Source organism: Dreissena polymorpha, chromosome 12 (assembly GCF_020536995.1).
Source record: "Dreissena polymorpha isolate Duluth1 chromosome 12, UMN_Dpol_1.0, whole genome shotgun sequence".
NCBI lineage: Eukaryota > Metazoa > Mollusca > Bivalvia > Myida > Dreissenidae > Dreissena > Dreissena polymorpha.
This window is the reverse complement of record NC_068366.1, coordinates 14,005,981-14,021,843: the sequence shown is the minus strand read 5'-3', so window position 1 is coordinate 14,021,843 and position 15,863 is coordinate 14,005,981. Positions and strand designations below refer to the sequence as shown.

Sequence of the window (15,863 nt, the reverse complement as noted above, 5' to 3'; positions counted from 1 at the left end):
TTAATGTGTATGACATCACATGCAACAAAAGTAATTTATTTTCTTATACATAATGCATGCTATTGTTCTTGTTTTGTACCATGTTGGTTTACTTTTTATAGTGAAATAAACCTTGAAAGTTAAATACTTCTCAGTTTTGAACCATTTATTTATATTGTTGATATGTTTGTTAACATTGCGTAGTTAAATAAATCTTTCAAGCCTTATATTGCTCACAGTTTCAGAATGATTTATTGATATTTTACAATAGTTTGTATGCTTTGTGTTGCAAAAAAATCGTTTTATTTTAACCTGACTTATATTTTTGGTACATTCTGTGAAACTTGAGGGAATGATAATACTTAACCCTTTCTAGCACAGAAAAAAGTGAAAATGATTATAGGCAATTAGCATAAAACTTAAACAGCCTGCGAGTTACTCGCAGCCTGCTCAAGTGTTATGCTGTTTGCTGCTCATCAGTATTTTAGGTTGTGAAATGAAGCCTTTCAAACTTCAACCTAGTAAGAAAAGTCTTAAACTGTATCCGATTTTCTAAGGTACTACAAACATGTCAAACTGTGTGCTGTGAATGGTACAGGTTAACAAAATGTTACTCTCCATTGTACACCCCTTACCTGGGCAGGAGATGGCGAAGGGCAGCTGTGAAGGGCGTTTCCTCAGCCCCTGTACACACATCTCCCTCACCCCATCAGCCTTCTGTATCATCACACTAGCACTCTTGGGAAACACAATCCTGAAAGACACACAAAAGAATCAAATACACAAAGGAAAACTAGGAGGTCTCATCATGTCAGTGATATGTGCTCTGGGAAAATGGGCTCAATGCATGTGCGTAAAGTGTCGTCCCAGAGTAGCCTGTGCAGTCCACACACGCTAATGAGGGATGTCACTTTCTGAATAGATATAAACGAAAAATTCCATGAAGGCGAAAAGTTTTTGTCTCTGATTAGACAATGCAAAGTGCACAGGCTCATCTGGGACAACACTTTACCCAAATGGATTAAACCCCATTGTCTCAGAATGATGCTTATATGATGACATTCAACATTACACTAGACCAATGTCATAAATGAGATTAATACCCTGAAACCTCTCTTCCAGCAATGTACAAGAGCAAATATGTGGAAAGTTGGCGCTGAAAACTTGTCTAGCTGATCTTTATTAAAATAATAGCGGTATTTCAGGTAAATTTTAACAAGATATTAAAAACAACAATGCACATCAATCACTTCATCACTTAATTCCCATTAAGAGCTACTTGAAAAAACGTGACCCACTGTAATGTTTTGAGGAAATCCCTGGATGAGAGAGGTTGAGCCAGCTGGAACTTGGTACAGAACGCCAGGTACTCCTTGTACAGATGGACATGTGACACAACATCAGCAGGGCCCGTCGAGTGGTAGCTCGCCTGTAACCTGCACATGTAAAGGGGGTAAGCTGAGCAGTCACTTTCAACCCTCTGCCAAACAAATATTCATTTTAAATCATGAGAAATTGTTTTCTTTTTTCACTTCAAACAAACTTTGAAAAAAAAATTCATACACTTCTGATATGATAATAATGCTTTAATGTACACTGTACTGCAAACAGCATTCATGAAAAATCACATTAAAAGTCAATTAAAATCACTCTGAAAATCAGTGACAATCACAAAGATTATATGAGTCACGTTCTGATAAAAACTGGTCATAATGCATGTGCGTAAAGTGTTGTTCCAGATTAGCCTGTGTACAGGCTAATCAGGGACGACACTTTCCGCTTTAATGGATTTTTAGTTTCAAGAAAGTGCCTCCATACCAAAAATTAAGTTTAGGCAGAAAGTGTTTTCCCTGATTAGCCTGTGTGGACTGCACAGGCTAATCTGGGACAACATGTTACGCACATGCATTATGACCAGTTTTCTCAGAACACGAAACATATGTGAAAATCCCACAGAATCTCTTACCAGTTACAAGTGGAGACCTCCAGGGGTGAGGGAGGCACAGGGGGTTCTGGGGGCACTATCTTGTCTGCACCGCTCTCTGTAAATACATGAACCTGACATAGGCAAGGGAGCATTTCCACATGGAACCTGACATAGGCAAGGGAGCATTTCCACATGGAACCTGACATAGGGAAGGGGGCATTTCCACATGGAACCTGACATAGGGAAGGGGGCATTTCCACATGACACCTGACATAGGCAAGGGAGCATTTCCACATGGAACCTGACATAGGGAAGGGGGCATTTCCACATGGAACCTGACATAGGCAAGGGAGCATTTCCACATGGAACCTGACATAGGCAAGGGAGCATTTCCACATGGAACCTGACATAGGCAAGGGGGCATTTCCACATGGAACCTGACATAGGGAAGGGGGCATTTTCACATGGAACCTGACATAGGCAAGGGAGCATTTCCACATGGAACCTGACATAGGGAAGGGGGCATTTCCACATGGAACCTTACATAGGCAAGGGAGCATTTCCACATGACACCTGACATAGGCAAGGGAGCATTTCCACATGGAACCTGACATAGGGAAGGGGGCATTTCCACATGGAACCTGACATAGGCAAGGGAGCATTTCCACATGGAACCTGACATAGGCAAGGGAGCATTTCCACATGGAACCTGACATAGGGAAGGGGGCATTTCCACATAGAACCTGACATAGGCAAGGGAGCATTTCCACATGGAACCTGACATAGGGCAGGGAGCATTTCCACATGGAACCTGACATAGGCAATGGAGCATTTTCACATGGAACCTGACATAGGCAAGGGAGCATTTTCACATTGAACCTGACATAGGCAAGGGAGCATTTCCAAATGGAACCTGACATAGGCAAGGGAGCATTTCCACATGGAACCTGACATAGTGAAGGGGGCATTTCCACATGGAACCTGACATAGGGAAGGGGGCATTTCCAAGCCTTTTCCTGGCCATTTTGGGTAAAAATGCAACAGGAATTGGCACTTTCTTCGCTCTAATTTAATGTAACTTTTTATAATATTCAAATAATTTTAAAAGCATATAAATTATAGTTGTATACTTTGTTTGATGTAATTGATATGATTGAGATATAATAATCATTAGACACTAATTTGAATAGAAAATTCTCAAAGATGGAAAAAAATCAATTGGGAATTTTGTTTACCATTTTGCTTTAGGAATGGGTCCATGAATATGGCTGGAAAAGGCCTTAATACAAAAAGTATATAAGGAATAATACATCTAATTTGGTGTTTAATGCCCACAGATGAAGAAAAAATGCATTTTAGCGCTTCCAGCATTTTTGCCACTTCTCAAGATTTCAACGAATGAAAAAAAGAGAGTATTCTCCAAAGAATTTACTGAATATTACACCTTTCTTTTAAGATAACTGACCACTTTTTGGTCATTGATACACACTTCTATAACGGACTGATTAACCATAATGGTTAATATAAGATATAGTGAATCAATATACTAAAGTGTCATGGATAAAGTATCTGCCATTTGTAAACACCAAAAGCATCAAGCATAGTTCTAGATATTTCAAATGAAATGTCAAGATAAACGAAACAACATTTTTTTATCAAAGGTTTACAGCCACTATCTACAGACTTACTCTTCTGAGTGGGGGGTTGCCCGGGTGTCTGTCCAGGGCTCATTGGTTGAGGGGCTGCCCCGGTTGTCTGTCCAGGGCTCAGTGGTTGAGGGGCTGCCTCCCCCGGGGGCCCCACTGAACCTGTTGTCCCCTCCACGGGGCCGCCTGTGAGGTGTGGCGGGGGACAGTACTCCACCACCTTGATCCCTATCAGAGAGTTGGGCCCGTACGACTGCGCCTCCACTGTGATCAGCGAGATCAGGGTCTCTGCAAAAAAGAGCACATTAGCCACACTCTGCCAAAACGGGACATAGCACTGAATAGGGAAATGAACTAAATATTTCATTGTATTAAAAAAAAAATTGTCAAACTTTTAGTTTGGAATTATTTTGCCCCAAATTTGACATAAAACACACACTGATCAGCTACTGTATATAACACCACAGACCACCCTGAGGACGTACCGACAGTGTTAGATGTCTCTGCTATCTTGTTATTGGTGACCTCCCCTATCTCTGAGAGCTGGTAGAGTGCCTCCAGACTGTACACTATGAGCTGGATGTCGTGGATGGTCAGGTATTTGCTGATCTCCTCGTACACACTCGAGTCCAGCTTCTCTGACAGCACGTACTCGTTGTCCTCCAGGCGACTTAGCTTGCTCACCATCTCCAGACCTGCGATATAGTAAGACAATTATAATGAGCCGCGTTCAAGGAAAACTGGGCTAAATGCATGTAAGTAAAGCGTTGTCCGAACACGCTAATCAGGGATAACACTTTCCTCTTTTATGAATTTTTTTTGTTAAAAGGACATCTTATCTAAACAAAAATCCAGTGTAATAGGAAAATGTCCCATGTTAGCCTGTGCAGACTGCATACGCTAATCTGGGAAGACACTTTCCACACATGCTGACAAAATCCCACTGAAAAACAATGCAGAGATAAACATCTGAACCGGACAAATCAACCTATCAACTTAACTTACCAGTGACAACGGCAAATTTGTCGTTCGATGAGATAAAGTTGACAATGAGGTCCAGCATGGTGTTACACCGTGGGTCTGCTGTGTCCAGTATGAACTGGCCGGCCAGGTTGCCTATGGTATCCAGTCCCAGCTGACGCAGGGTACCGTACTCACAGTGGATACATAGCAACAGAAACCTGCAGCAGCAAACATTCATGAATTTGAGCCTGGGTCTGGGAAAACAGAGCTTAATACATGTGCGTAGTGTTGTTCCAGATTAGTCTTTTCAATCCGAAGAGGCTAATCAGGGATGACATTTTCCGCTTTAATGATAATTTTCTGTTTAATGAAGTTAACCCTTTGCATGCTGGGAAATTTGTTGTCTGCTAAAATGTCTTCTTCTGAATTTCTAAAATTAGCATTTTCTTCAATTTTTTTTCAAAGAATACTATCAGAATAGCAAACAGTTTGGATCCTGATGAGATGCCACGTTCTGTGGCGTCTCATCTGGATCCAAACTGTTTGCACAGGCCTTCAAAATTCGGTTCCAGCACTGAAAGGGTTAATGATTATTTTCTGTTTAATGAAGTCTCTTCTTAATTAAGGTGGAAAGTGTCCTCCCTGATTAGCCTGTGCAGACTGCTGCATATGCTACTTTGGGAAACACTTTACACACATGCATTAAGCCCTGTTTTCCGAGAGCAAGACCCATTCATGATCCAATCACCAAACAAATTATGTGGCTTAGGCAGAAATCAAACTCAACATCCTTATCTTATGGATACAACAGCAAAGAATAGTAACATGCAGCAACTGGGAGCTTTATAAGAGTTAACAAGAACACAATAGAGAATCAGAAGATATTGTTGAAATAGTCTAACAATGCTTTAAATGTAAAACTGTATGCTAAATGTAGCATAAGCAACTAGGCAAATTTTATATATAGCCATAATAGGACTGCTCTGCCATTTATTATTTCATCAAATAATTTCAAGAATTTGGTAGACGGTAAACTAAGCAACATTTGTGTGACACATGGAAATTCAGCCATTGGTTTAGGTACAACATAAGAATTATTTTTAAGGTTTAAATAAAGCAATACAAGAAAAACTTCTTTGCCCCATGTTAACCAAAAAGAGAAAACCAGAGAAATCATGCTGTTGTGTTTGTTAGATTCATATTACATGCAAGCCATTACTAGTGGCTGCTAACGTACAACTGCCAGAGACCAGCCATATCCTGTAGGCAGCGCCCGCAAACACTGACACTGTAAACCCTATATCACTTAGATACGTATTGTGACGCACTTGTAGTCCCTCAGAAAGTTAAATTTAATTAAAGACCATTCTTACTGGATTCAAATTTTAAAGGCTTCATTGCCAACCATTAGATACTGGTGAGCAGCAAACCGCATAAAACCTGAACAGACTGCGAGTTACTCACAGCCAGTCGCAGGCTGTTCTGGTTTTATGCTGGTTGCAAAAGCCATTTTCACTTTGCTTCTTATGGGGTAAAGGGTTAAACAGTGTGATTAGCACAGTGTAAATACACACCAATGAAAAGGCAATTTAAACATTGATTTCAACAAACAATTTTGAAAATCAAGTCTTTTATGTGGCTTTTTTACTGACAGTCATTTTATATCTTACTTTCCTTTAAGACAACGTATAGATGCCAGGGGTGGCGAAATCTCAAAAAACTATACTTGTCCATGGACAATCATTTAGGAAATTTAACTTGTCCGTTGCTGAACTACACTTGTCCGTTAATGTTTATATAAATTATAAACGCATTTATTGATTAATGTAAAATAATGTGGAATAAATCAAAATGAGTGTAAATTGCTTGTTTTAGTTATAGTTGTATTTCCATGGTACATTCATTATAGCAGTGTATTATAAACAATATAAAGACTTTCTCAAACTTTTAATCTTGCAAAGCTAGTGTTATTAAAACATGTGTTACACATAATTATACTTTTTATGAGTGAAAAAAGTCATCATAAAAATTGGCATACACATTTTGTGCAATTATCAGTTGGACCAACAGTGCCCATATTCGGATTATTTGATCAGCCATTTCAAAATGCATGTTTATGTAAACAAGAGTAGATGTTCTTTATTATTAATACATGCTTTCTGCATTTTCATGTTTAAACAATTTATAAAATACAAAATCAAAGACTTTTGCTGGAGTATTTTAAAATACTCCCGCAAAAGTCTTTGATTTTGTATTTTACAGCTAAAAAAGTCATGAGTGAAATACTCTTCATCTTAAACAATTATCTGGAGCTCTGATCGTAATCTTAACAAATTAAACTAGTCCAATATGTGGACCTCATCAGGTCTATCTTTACCGTAAGTCGTCTGAAATAACAAGGTACATGTAGGCAGTGTTTTGATTATCTTAGTACGATACTTTTATTTCCGTCTGATTGTAAAAATAAAGAAACCAGTCTGTACACTGTCTAACAGTCAGGCCGAATGTTGAAAATGCATCATGCTCCCGGTCTCTTATAGAATAAGGGAGATCACTGCGCAGGAGAGTGCCCGTATTTTAGTTTAATTGCTCCGCAAATAGCACTGACAATGTAATCGCATGTCAACATCCGGTTTTGTAAAACTTAATTACAGTTTTAATAGTGTTGTTTTTTTTTGTATTCTGCAACCCTACTGGTTGTCCACGGACAACTTAATTGAAAAAAATCAGTTGCCCAGACAAGCAAATGTACGACTTGGGCAAGTCGGACATTTGATTTCGCCACCCCCTGGATGCAAGATCACTTTTCAAGTCATAAAATATAATTTGTACTTACCTAAATACAAGATAATTGTTTGCCAGTATTTTCATATTGACAGCATCAAATGAAAGATTCCTGATGATTATTGCAATCTGGAAAATAACCATCATAGAATGAAATGAACTCACTCAAAACCCTTAATCTCTCTAAATATTATCCTGTCAATAAAAAAAAAAGTTAACATGGTCCAATTAATAGTTCATTTAGGATGTTTATAAGCACTACGTTACTACTTAGTCTTTTGTCTAAACATGATTGCAACATATGTTTTCGTTAATCAATATTATTTACCATTAACATGGCATAAAAAAGAACTTAATCTTTTTGTTTTATCTGTCAATACAAACGTTATATCATTAAATTATCAATATTAAAACAAAGTAATTGCATTAATTCCAGTGAATCTTTTATGCTTTAAATAACATGCATGAAATATAATTTTAAATAAAATGTTCAAATAGTTTCAAAATCTTTATTTATACTGTACTCAAAAAGCCCTTAAGTAAACAAAACAATGAGCATATAAACATAATTTGCATAATTAAGATTAAACACTGTTTTCTAAACCAACTGCCCCCCCCCCCCCCAAAAAAAGAACTTGATTAAAAAGTGTATGTTTGTTATTAGTAAATATATCCAGGAATGGCATTTCAGTTGGGGGTAGTGCATAAATCTTAAATAAGTTTTGGCACTATGTCTGATTTGCATTAAACAAAGCACTGAATGGTTCAGAGAGGTTGGATAACCCTTGAAAGGACCTGATTTTAATCTGAAGTATCACCACTATCCGGAATGTAAATGGGGCATGCTCTGTGAAAAAGGGGTTTAATGCATGTGCGTAAAGTGTCGTCCCAAATTAACCTGTGCAGTCCGCACAGGTCAATCAGGGATGACACTTTCTGCTTTTATGATATTTTTTTTTGTTTAAAGAAAGTCTCTTCTTAGCAAAAATCAAGTTTAGACGGAAAGTGTGGTCCCTGATTAGCCTGTGGGAACTGCACAGGCTAATCAAGGATGACGTTTTAGGCACATGCATTAAACCCCCTTTATAAATTACACAGCTCGAATGATTCCAGATTTAAGATATTACATGTTTATTCAAACAGGGATAAAAAAGGGACCAGACAAATTGTCAAGTTTAGAGAGGATTCCATTTAAAGAAAATCTGATTAAGTTTTTTTTTACACTGCATATATTTTTCCCAAATAACTACCTAAAATTCCCAATAGAATGTTACAAATGTTGTTGTAGTTTTCACTAAGTTCATCCACTATCCGGCTCTATGTAATAAACTCAAGTATCACCTTGAAAACACTGTTATTCAAATATCAATAGTTTTTAAGGCAAGGTTTTTATCTAATTTTGGGGAAAGGGTCTGGGCTTTTTTGAGGGGAAAATAAATTGTGGGAAACGCCAGATTTTGGGGGAAAATAAGGAAAGTCTTAACTAACCAACAACCCTGCCCACCAACCTGTGTGATTCTAATGCCCTCCTTGTCCTCCACCCCCAGGTTCCTCCCCAGCTGCAGCACTTCAGAGCCACACAGGCAGCCTGTAACACAGCAGGAAATAGGTAAGCTAAAGAACATGAGCCTCACCCTAGGAACAATGGGGATTAATACAAGTCTGCTTGATGAAAATCCAGTCTTAGCAGAAAGTGTCATCCCTGATAACGCTGTGCAGACTGCACAGGCTAATCTTGGACAATAATTAACGCATATTAATTAAACCCAGATTTACCAAAGCGAGGCTCATTTGTTATGGATGTATTACACAGCACACAAGGTGTAGCACAAGGTCTTTTTTCTTGCAATACTAACATAGTTTTATATGAATTAAAATGAAAACTATATTTTACTATGTACTATTTCTTTAGGATGATAGGAATGATAATTGTGTTCTTTTTTCAATAGAGGTCAACTGGTATCAACTAGAAAGTTCCATAATTATTTTTTTGCATAGTGTAAGTTAATTGTTTTCCTAAATTGTGCAGACTTTGAATATATAAAAATTAAAATAATTTTAATGTTTTGAATTGTTGTTTTACAGTATTTTAATTGAATAAAAAGATCTAAACAAAAATTTTCACATTACTTACTTAAATGCCGTTGACTATTCTGATTAAAGCATCTTAAAATATTCAAATCCAAAAATAATCTCACTGCAAATATAATTTTTTTACTGAACAATAATTAAAGCAAAGAGTACAGATCAAACTTATAGGCTTAATGTAAGGGAGGTTATCTACTGAGCATGCTAACACGGACTTACGTTTGTCTTCCCTTGTGTAAGAAATTATCTTTCTAGCCTCAGGATGATGGACTGTATCAAACCAGAACTGCAACACAAAGAAACACAGAATGTGGATATTTAAATGAAATGTAGACAGGTACCAGCCACTGCTGTCTCGCCATTTAACTAAAATTTGAAGTCGCAATTTTGTTAGATGGTATTGCAATGAAATCAAGATATTTTAATCTGGTAAACTTATTTAAAATAGAACTCACATTGGGATTTTTTTTTCAAATTGGGAATTAATTTTATCATTTTGCATTGGGAATGGGTCTGTTTAACAAACCCGTACATACAGCTGAAAAGGACTTGACTACTCACCCGTGTAAAGTCCCGATCAGAGTTTTTCCTCCAACAGTTTTCATACAGTCTCTCAAACGAATCGGGCTCTGAAACAAGATTTGTAATCATTACACAAAAACTGCATTCCAAACAAACATGGACTACCAGTACCCATGGATTAAAATTGAAGACTTTTTAAACCCTTTACCACTTAGATGTGCATTTTCAAGCATTTGCAGTTCCTTAGAAAGTTATATCTAATTTAAGACCTTTCTTACTAGATTCATGTTTTAAAGGCTTCATTTCCAACCCTTAGATACTGATGAGAACCAAACAGCATAAAACCTGAACAGACTGCTTGTTACCCGTGGGCTGTTCTTGTTTTATGCTGGTTGCAAAAGCCATTTTCAATTTGCTTCTGATGGGGAAAGAGTTCAAACACATACATACCTTCATCGAAGAGTCCGCAGTGTGCCATAAGCAGTCTGACAAGCGTACAGCACCTGTCGAGACGCAGCGTGTGTTTGCTCTCATTAGACAGCAGGGTGCACACGTTTACCACAAAGTCTACCTCGTTGGGCAAGCCGGACATGAGGGACTTCTCTAGCTTCTCGTAGTCGCTGTACCGCGCATAGCTGGTGCACAGACCCATACCTCCACGCAGATTGGCTGAGAACAATTACTAGAACTATGAGATAATGTGCACGGGAAAGACAAAGAAATTGTCATTGTTAATGAAGAGGACACACCCATTATAAATTGAGCCTCATTCTGACATAAAATGGACAATATGGATGCGTGTAATGTGTCACCAAAGATGAGCCTGTGCAGTCTGCTAATCAGGGACACAAGTTTCTGCCTAGACTGCATTTTTGCTTCAAGAAACTTCCTTTAACAAAAAATATAATAGCGGCAAGGGTTGTCCCTGATTGGCAGTTTGCACAGGCTAATCTGGGATGACACTTCACGCATATGCATTAATCCCCATTTTTCCCGATTGCGGCTCAGATGTTTTTGTCATTGAAGACGACCTATCTACTTTTTCATTCAGCTGAGTAAATTGGACAAAAAAGTATTGGAAGACTATACGTCAAAAAGATCACACAGCCCCTCTTTTGAGGACAACTATATAAATGTGTGCACAATGGATCATTTGGTGAATGAGGCTTTCATTAAAGCACAAATGTGAGGAGAATAGTTAGTAAATGACAGTATGTAAAAACATTCTCTAACAAAATTAACCACCCATACTGTGAGTAATTTATCTGTGGTAATTGAAAAATTTTCAATGTGAATATGAAATTATTATGTCAAATTGGAAACTGATAAATAAGTCACGTTTCCTCATTACTTGAACGTTTAAAACATTAAATAAATCCTATAAAATTGCTCAACATTGTTAAATGTCATTTTCAACTAGAGCTTTGTCACAGAGGCGACGTATACCCCCACGTGCCGCATTGACACAGACTATTTTGAATGCTGTCTTCACAAAACAAGAGAATCCTATTTATGGCGATTTTTTAAGAATTGTTATGCCATTATTATTTATGGCCATTTTTGACCTTTGAACCTGAAAGTGTGACCTTGACCTTGGAGATATTGACATAATTCTTTTGTGCGACACACCGTCCAATGATGGTGAACAAATGATTTTAAAATGTCACAAAAAAGTTATGGCCCGGACAAGCTCATTTATGGCCATTTTTTACCTTTGAACTCAGTGTGACCTTGACCTTGGAGATATCGACGTAATTCTTTCGCACGACACACCGTCCAATGATGATGAACAAATGTGCCAAATGATTTGAAAATCTCAAAATGAACGACATAGTTATGGCCCGGACAAGCTCATTTATGGCAATTTTTTACCTTTAAACTCAAAGTGTGACCTTGACCTTGGAGATACTGACGTAATTCTTTCGCGCAACATACTGTCCAGTGATGGTGAACAAATGTGCCAAATGATTTTAAAATCTCACAATGAACGACATAGTAATGGCCCAGAAAAGCTCATGTTTTGCCTTTTTTTACCTTTAAACTCAAAGTGTGACCTTGACCTTGGAGATATCGACATAATTCTTTCGCGAGACACACCGTCCAATAATAGTGAACAAATATGCCAAATGATTTTAAAATCTCACAATGAACGACATATTTATTGCCCGGACAAGCTCATGTATGGCCATTTTTGACCTTTGAACTCAAAGTGTGACCTAGACCTTGAAGATATTGACGTAATTCTTTCGCGACACACCATCCAATTATGGTGAACAAATGTGCCAAATGATTTTAAAATCTCACAATAAATGACAAAGTTATGGCCCGGACAAGCTCATTTATGGCCATTTTTTACCTTTGAACTCAAAGTGTGACCTTGACCTTTGAGATATTGACATAATTCTTTTGCGCGACACACTGTCCAATGATGGTGAACAAATGATTTTAAATCTCACAATGAAAAACATAGTTATTGCCCGGACAAGATTTCGGGACAGACTGACAGACAGAACGACCGACCGACAGACAGACGGACTGGTTGAAGCCTTGTCAGTATGGGTTCACTGGACCATTTGGTTGGAGTAGCCAAGAGGTCAATTGAGGACAAGTGAAACTAACTACATGAAAGTTAAAACTGGTCACAAGCGCCAACCTGCTATGTCATGTTGACTGTAGTTGTAGGAGAGATGCACGTTGTATTGCGGACCGCACTGCTTCTTTCTGATTGGTCCCTCATCGTCGCGGCGACCGTCTGCAGTCTTGGGGTCCTCACCCAGGAAATGGATCTGTTCATAAATGTTCAGATACCTGAAATAAACAACAAGGTGTCAGTATTAACCCATAACCACTCAGATACGCACTTTGACCCATTTATGGTCCCTTACAAAATTAACTTATTTTCTTAGCCAACCTTCACTAGAGCAGGGATCATCCTAGAGGGCGACGTAGGCGACTTTGTCGCCTTACGATGCTTGATATCGCTTTCTGATTACATCAAAGCGAAAACAAAATCACCGACATTTTCTTTTATTTTCTCCTTTGATAATCTGCCGCACGTGGGCGCAATGCCATCACTAATACTGCCATTGTTTGCTGTGTGCAATTATCGGTTATCTGATCTACTGATAGCGAGAGGATTTGCTACGCATCACTGACCGCTGATGCAAGTCGCCTTGGTTTATTCCAGTTGAGGCATTGTGTACACGCCGGTCTTACCGACAATAGTGTAATTGATGTAACCATCTATGTATAGAATGCCAGGTTCCCGACCTCGTTTACAGTTTTTCAATCGGCTCTTGTTATTTGTCAAGGCTGCCAGGAACCAATAAAGCCATTGTTCCGTGATGGTCATTTATTGTTTTGCTTGCAGTGTACAACTTAAAACAGTCCGAATCTCACTGCTAAATTTCAGTCATAATATATTTGAGTACTGAGCTTAACAAATATCACAAACAGAGAAACAGACTTACACATTAAAAGTTTAATCCAAAAACGCAGTCAAGCACGTGGGAACATTCCATTAAAAGTCAATGACGCCATTTAAACATAAGAATTACCGGCACGTGACACTCAGTTGGGAGAATTACAATTTGGGGTATTTCAGAATGTACGGGTGTGTTACATCCGTTTATGTATTTTTAATTGAATAAAACACAACAAATCTTGAAATAATTAAGCTATGGCCGGCATAGAACATAAACATGTATTGTTGAAGAATCTCCCACAAAATGTTCAGGAGGTTTTTAAGAGTACAAGTTACCATCTGTCGTTAGTCAAATTGCAAATTGAGACTGCTGCATAATGCGGAATTGATTGGGATAAATTGCCAATTTAAATTCAGTTAAAAATGTGCATATGGGATAAAAATCGAATAGAAATAACCAAATGCTAAACAGTGACTTATTGTGCGCAAAGGGGATAAAATATAGCATTACGAATATATACTATTTGTATTGTTATTGTTATGCGTTTATTATATCGCCATGAGACATTGTCCGGTCTTTTAATTATTGATTTCTGATTGGTACTGACATGAGCAGTAACTGATGAAACATCTTCGGTACTGTCCGAAACCCGTACAATCTATGGATGTTGCTAATGTCCGTAATCTTGCTATTTTAAACTATCTATTAGCAAAGTAAAGCACTGCAATATTGTATTTTAAAGCAATATGTCAACCAAATAATATATTGATTGCGCATTTGATAGGATACAGGTTACTGGTTTTAATTTTCTGCCGTCAAACGATATGCATGTGCAGAGGACGTATATCGACATGTTTTCGGACAGTCGTTTTTGGATACGAATGGTTCTTCGATTTTAATTATTTTTTTACGTACTTTATAACATTTTTATAGAATGACGAATAAACATGCAATGTTACGGATGGTCTGGTTGACAATATTTCGCAATGTACTAACCAGAAATTGCACCTAGAAAGACTAAAAAAAGAACAATATGCTAGGGCTCTGCCCTATATTCCCTTTATCCTACATCCTCAGGCTCTTGGCTTAAGTAGTAATTACATATGAATGAAATGTGTATTTTGGCCAAATTAAACACACGTTTTACAGTTTTTAAGAGAGCAATATCTCTTTAACATTATGGCAGTTTAAAATAAAATGTTTAGTTTTAGTTAGTGTTTCAGCATATTTTATTTCAGATATATGTATGGTTATTAATTGTGAAACATTAATATTAAAGTACCTTTACGAATGTGATCAAAGGTCCGCTCACTTCTCCACAATACCATTGGAAGGAGAAGTCACTTCTCCCTAAAATGTTGGGCTAGGATGATCCCTGTAGAGAACATTTTAATTTGCTCCCTCCCTGTTCTATGAAACTTTAAAACATAGCCGACATAAGAAGGCCTTAAAAATATGAGCGTACCTTTGTGAAAACAGGGCTTAATGCATGCATGCAGTGTTGTCCAAGATATTAAGCCTGTGCAGTCAACACAGGCTAATCAGGGGGACTTTAAGCCTAAACAGAATTTTTGCAAAGAAGAGACTTCTCTGGAATGGAAAATAACAAAAAGTGGAAAAAAGTAGCATGTGATTGGCATGTGCGGACTGCACAGGCTATTCTGGGATGACACTTGACAGTTATACGCATGTTTTAAGCCCCGTTTTCTCAGAACGAGGCACATACAACTGTATACTAAATGCTGGAAACGAGTACCTGATATAAATGATTTTGAGAGCCTGGTCAGAATTGAGACACGCCACTGGCATCTTCATTTCTCCAAGGATCTCCTCCCATAGCTGGTCCTCTGTCACCTGCAACACAATATGGGGCCAACATTTAATATCCCATAGAAAATCTAATTAAATTTTAGACCTTTCTTACTAGATTTAAGTTTTAAAGGTTTCATTTCCAACCATAAGATTGATTTTGATGAGCAGCAAACAGCACAAAACTTAAACAGATTGCCTGTTACTCACAGGTTGGTCAGGTTTTATGCTGGTTCCATTATAGCTTTTTCACTTTGCTTTTCAGCGGGAAAGGGTTAAGAAATAAAACAAATTATATTCAATTTACATGTATATTGTTTATACAGTATTTTATTTAGAAGGAAAAAACACTAGCTGTAGTTATAGAGAATACATGAATACATGAATACTGTTTACCGATATTGAATGAGGATGATAACAGCATAAGGTAAATACTACTTGCCATAACTGATCAAGTAGAAAAGGAATTCTTTCATGTTATTTTCATGATAAATTGATCTAACTCAAAAGATGAACACTCACTGAAGACTTAATTTTAAATTCAATCTCTATGTTGGCCTTTGTCTCTCTGAACTTTAAAGCAAATAAAAAATGCAATAATAAAGTCTCTGGAAATTTGAAGGAACAATATTGAATGCTTTTCAGTAACATTGTATAATAAATATGTTTTCAAAAGATTTCAGTTTGCAGGTGCATGTATTAATAAACATAACATTCACA

General features: G+C 37.5%; 1 protein-coding gene across 3 annotated transcripts in view; it reads right to left on the bottom strand.

The window, feature by feature from the left end:
* LOC127853918 (AT-rich interactive domain-containing protein 2-like) overlaps positions 1-15,863 on the bottom strand; it is a 46,912-nt gene that overhangs the window by 20,518 nt on the left and 10,531 nt on the right. For all 3 annotated transcript variants that reach the window (XM_052388746.1, XM_052388745.1, XM_052388747.1), the window contains exons 3-15: positions 15,091-15,188; positions 12,563-12,717; positions 10,360-10,578; positions 9,949-10,016; positions 9,607-9,673; positions 8,808-8,887; positions 7,352-7,428; positions 4,558-4,733; positions 4,038-4,247; positions 3,595-3,840; positions 1,946-2,021; positions 1,278-1,415; positions 615-733 (exon numbers count right to left, since the gene is read on the bottom strand). In XM_052388746.1, the coding sequence (XP_052244706.1) occupies positions 615-733; positions 1,278-1,415; positions 1,946-2,021; positions 3,595-3,840; positions 4,038-4,247; positions 4,558-4,733; positions 7,352-7,428; positions 8,808-8,887; positions 9,607-9,673; positions 9,949-10,016; positions 10,360-10,578; positions 12,563-12,717; positions 15,091-15,188 (1,729 nt within the window). The remainder of the gene's footprint in view (positions 1-614; positions 734-1,277; positions 1,416-1,945; positions 2,022-3,594; positions 3,841-4,037; positions 4,248-4,557; positions 4,734-7,351; positions 7,429-8,807; positions 8,888-9,606; positions 9,674-9,948; positions 10,017-10,359; positions 10,579-12,562; positions 12,718-15,090; positions 15,189-15,863) is intronic.